General features: G+C 60.0%; 1 protein-coding gene across 1 annotated transcript; it reads right to left on the reverse strand.

Moving 5' to 3' along the window:
• Positions 1 to 237: 237 nt before the first annotated feature.
• On the reverse strand, positions 238 to 1173 carry LOC138102023 (olfactory receptor 14I1-like). The gene has a single exon (XM_068999776.1). The coding sequence runs from the start codon at positions 1171 to 1173 to the stop codon at positions 238 to 240; it is 936 nt and encodes a 311-aa protein (XP_068855877.1).
• Positions 1174 to 4573: the final 3400 nt, after the last annotated feature.

Consider the following 4573-nt stretch of genomic DNA (forward strand, 5'->3'; position numbering starts at 1 on the left):
TGGCAGACCCTTGAGTTCATTTAAAGGCACTGAGAGCACAGCTCCTCATTGACACCGTCTGGGGCCACAGCCAAGGTGCAGAGAAACAAAATGAGAAATGGAAGAAATATTGCCCTTGCTTTGTGGACAACAATAAATAACTGAAGACAGAAAAGATAACCAACCAAAGAACCAAACCAACAAGAACTATGAAAGACGCGTTTTATTACAAGTGATTTGCATAAATTGGCAACCAGTTTAATGTTTCTTAAATCGTCCAGCCATCAGTGTCCACACTGCAGCCTTGAGCTCCTGGTTCCTCAGGCTGTAGATGAGGGGGTTCAGGGCTGGAGGCACCACCGAGTACAGAAGTGACAGGGCCAGATCCAGGGATGGGGAGGAGATGGAGGGGGGCTTCAGGTAGGCAAAAAAGCCAGTGCTGAGGAACAGGGAGAGCACGGCCAGGTGAGGGAGGCACGTGGAAAAGGCTTTGTGCCGTCCCTGCTCAGAGGGGATCCTCAGCACGGCCCTGAAGATCTGCACATAGGAGAAAACCATGAACACAAAACACCCAAAGGCTAAACAGATACTAACTGCAAGGAGCCCAAGTTCCCTGAGGGAGGTGGAGTGTGAGCAGGAGAGCTTGAGGATGTGTGGGATTTCACAGAAGAACTGGCCCAGGGCATTGCCCTGGCACAGGGGCAGGGAAAATGTATTGGCCGTGTGCAGCAGAGCATAGAGAAAGGCACTGGCCCAGGCAGCTGCTGCCATGTGGGCACAAGCTCTGCTGCCCAGGAGGGTCCCGTAGTGCAGGGGTTTGCAGAGGGACACGTAGCGGTCGTAGCACATGATGGTGAGAAATGCAAACTCTGCTGAGATGAAAAAGGCAAAGAAAAACACCTGAGCAGCACATGCTGAGTAGGAGATGTGGCTGGTGCCCCAGAGGGAATTGTGCATGGCCTTGGGGACAGTGGTGCAGATGGAGCCCAGGTCGGTGAGGGCCAGGTTGAGCAGGAAGAAGAACATGGGGCTGTGCAGGTGCTGGCCGCAGGCTACGGCGCTGATGATGAGGCCGTTGGCCAGGAGGGCAGCCAGGGAGATGCCCAGGAAGAGGCAGAAGTGCAGGAGCTGCAGCTGCCGCGTGTCTGCCAATGGCAGCAGGAGGAAGTGGCTGATGGAGCTGCTGTTGGACATTTGCTGCCTCTGGCCATGGGCATCTGTTCTAGGAGGAGACAGTGACAAGTCAGGAGAGACTTTCCTGAGCAATGCCCAAGCCCTTTCTCCCAGCCCTGCCCCTGACACTCTGTGCCACCCAATTTTCCTTTTTTCCGAGCCCTTCCCTCAGCCCTGTGTATGGAGCTCTGCTGGGATCTGGCCCTGTTGCCGTGACGAGCAGGGGCTGTGCCCATGGACACCAAGGAATCAGCTCTGCTCTGCAGCAGTGGGGTCATGGGACAGGGGGACAAGGGCCAGTCCTGGGGTTGGAATTTGTCAAACAAAACTGCTCCTGAGGCAGAGGAGCTGGGCAGCATCTCCTGTGCCAGGGCCAAGGAACGGTGATGGCCAAAGGCACTTTGAGAGGGTTTCCTGCTGTGCGCAGGGAGAGCAGAGAGAGCTGAGCAATGCAAGAGCATTGGCTGTAACTCAGTGAAGGGTGAGGGGAGCTGCTCTGTCGCTCCATCTGTCCCCAGCTGCCCTTGCTGAGATCGAGGGCAGTCACCGTACTCCCCTGAAAATCAGCCTGGCACAGCTGAGAGCAGAGGGAGCCACAGCAGAGCAAAGTGGCTCAGCCTTTCTCAGAGTCTCAGCCCCACTGCTGGCCAAGGACACTCCCGGCCCCAGTGTCCCCTGGAAGGCAGCTGACAGCTGGGATGGCATCCCGAGGGCACAGCCAGGCTCCTGTCCATGGCACTGCTGGAGGAGAGCCGGCTCATTGCCAGCCTCCCAGCCCGGCCTGCCCAGAGCTCCCGGGGCAGAGGGAGCTGGGACACCCCATTGCTGTGCTCAGCCTGCACAGGAGGAGCCCCAGGGCTGGGCCTGAGCCTGCAGCTGGAAGTGCCATTCCCAGAGAGCCCCTCAGCAGCGCCAGGAGCAGCTGAGCAGGGCAAGGAGAGAGAGCCGGGCCCTGAGGAAAAGCCTTTCCCTGCCCAGCGCTGCCCAGCCCCTCCCGGGCAGCACCAGGGCAGGACAGTCGCCCTCAGGCCCCGGGCAGCAGGAACGGGCCCGTGGCCGCAGAGATGCCCTTCATCTCTGCTGCTGCTCTGCCGGCCCAGGAGGGCACCGAGGGCCCCGAGCCCCCGGGCTGAGGGCCCCGAGCCCCCGGGCTGAGGGCCCCGAGCCCCCGGGCTGAGGGCTGTGCTGGCTGCGAGGGGACACCGGAGCTGCGCTGCTCAGGGCGGTGTCTGCACTGCAGGGCAGCGCCGGCAGCTGCCACAGCTCCCCTCAGCAGGGCTGCCCTCAGCGCTGCCTCCCTCCCTCCCTGCCCACGGCTCTGCTGCTGGAGCTGGCCCAGCCGGGAGCTGCTCCTGCGGCCCGGGCTCCGTCCCTGCCGCTGCTGCCGGAGCCCAGCCCAGCCCCTGGGCCAGCCCTGCCCGGCAGCCGCTCGGGGCTGCGGCGATTAAAGAACAGCTCCCCCGGGCCTGGGCACCATGGAAAGGTGATGCTGGCTGGAGCTGGAGCCTGGCGAGGTGCAGGCACTTGCTGAGGCTCCCAGGAATCCTCGGCGGGATGGTTTAAGAGCCTCAGGCCCTGCTCTGCCCTGCACAGCTGAGTTTCCATTCCCACCAAGCTGAGCCTGGGAGAAGTGGGAGCACAGACTGAGGAAAGCAGAGACTCAAGCAGGAATCCCATGCCCTGAATGTGCTCATGAAGAGTCCCCTCAGAAATGAGCTGGGCATGAGCTGGAGCTCGGAGCAGCCCTGGCCCCCACAGCAGCCTCTCCACAGCAGCAGGACCTGCCCTGCAGCAGTCACTCCTTGCAGCCACAGCTCCCCTCCAGCGCCCATGGGGAGCTCCCAGGCAGGCTGAGAGCTGCCCCTGGCAGGTGGCAGATGCCCTGGCCTGGCAAAGAGCCCTCAGGGCTGCAGGAGCTGCTCTGCAGGACAGCCCTGGGCACCCCTGGCTGCTGCCCACCTTCAGAGCCTGCAGCCGGCCCTGGCAGCAGGAGCCGTCCTGCCCTGTCCCTCTGACGGTGCCCAGGGCAGCCCCGCTCTGCAGCACATCCTCCCCCAAAGCAGGAACGGCAGCAGAGCCATCCTCACAGCCATGGCAGTCCTGTCATGGGCCAGCTCTAGAGGATCCCTGCAGCCAGAGGCTCACTGTGTCAGGAGTGGTGAAGATTTCTCCATGAATAAGCTAAGAATTGTCCTTCAGCTGCTTTAAGCCTCTGTCTGCTTCACTCCTCTCAGGCACCTGCAGGCAGTGCCTGCAGCCCTGCTGGGCTGGGAAAGAAGCTGCTCATTAGGAGAAACGTCTTTTTGTTTGCCAGGAGCCCGGCCCAGCTCAGCAGCACAGACACAGCACAGGGACTGTAATGATCCTCTCGGGGCTCTGGTGTTGTTTACATTGGTCTCAGTCCCTGAGAGTGTGTCCAAAAAACTTCTAAAGAACTCAAAGTTAAAGTGAAACACTGAAGTTTCTTGAAGTTTTAATGGGTGCCACTGAGGGACAGGACTGAGAAAGTGTCCCCAGGTTCCAGTCAGAGCAGAACACTGCAGGCAGTGATGACAGGGGGGGACAAGCAAGGGAAAGGTGTCTCTGCTGCTGAGCAAAGCTGGATGTGTTTGAGGAATGCAAAGGGCCAAGGCCTGAGCCCCAGCCCCTGGCAAGGCAGATCCTGTCCCTCCCTCAGTGCTCAGGGCTCTTGCCGGGGCACTGGGATGTGGGGATGGGCAGTGCCAAGGGCAGCACCATGGGGTGGCCCCTGCCAGGCTGCTGAGCAGGGACAAGGAGGCACTGAGGCCCCAGGGCTGCAAGGGTCACTTGTCTCCTGCTGGCCTCAGGGCCAGGGACAGCAGCCGTGGCCCAAGTGCTGCACAAGTTGGCTCTGTCAGGGCCTTGCAGCTGCTGCCCATCCCTCTGCCCTCTCCAGCCCAGGCTGTGCCACGCTGTCCCTGCCCTGCGCCTCTGTCCCTGCAGGCTGTCCTCATCCCCCCGGCTGCCCCACCTGGCTGGCCCCTTCCTTTGCTGGCAGCTCTGCGTCCTGCCTGCCTCTGCCTGGGCACACAAAGCCTTGGGCTCGGGACCAAAAGGGTTCATTCCATTTTTACCGTGTCTGTGAACTTTTAGCAGAGGAACAAGGCATGCAGGGGCTTCTTTCCCAGCAGGGATGGTTGGAAGAGAAGAAGAAGACATCTGGCTCAAGGGTGCAGGGATAGAAAAAACAAGGACTGAATCTGGGATTTTGGGGTGGGTTTTAAGGAAATGGGTGAATTGTAATACGCATGTAGCGACTGGATGTGATCAACACACTTGTAGAGTCACGTGTCCACGTAAGGTTAGGAGTTATCCCCTGCTGGAGCTCAGGCCTGAATAAATGATGCTCTCTTTAACAACAAATCAGTGTTAAGGAGTCTTATGCTGATATTTTGGAGAT

Source organism: Aphelocoma coerulescens, unplaced genomic scaffold (genome assembly GCF_041296385.1).
Source record: "Aphelocoma coerulescens isolate FSJ_1873_10779 unplaced genomic scaffold, UR_Acoe_1.0 HiC_scaffold_60, whole genome shotgun sequence".
NCBI lineage: Eukaryota > Metazoa > Chordata > Aves > Passeriformes > Corvidae > Aphelocoma > Aphelocoma coerulescens.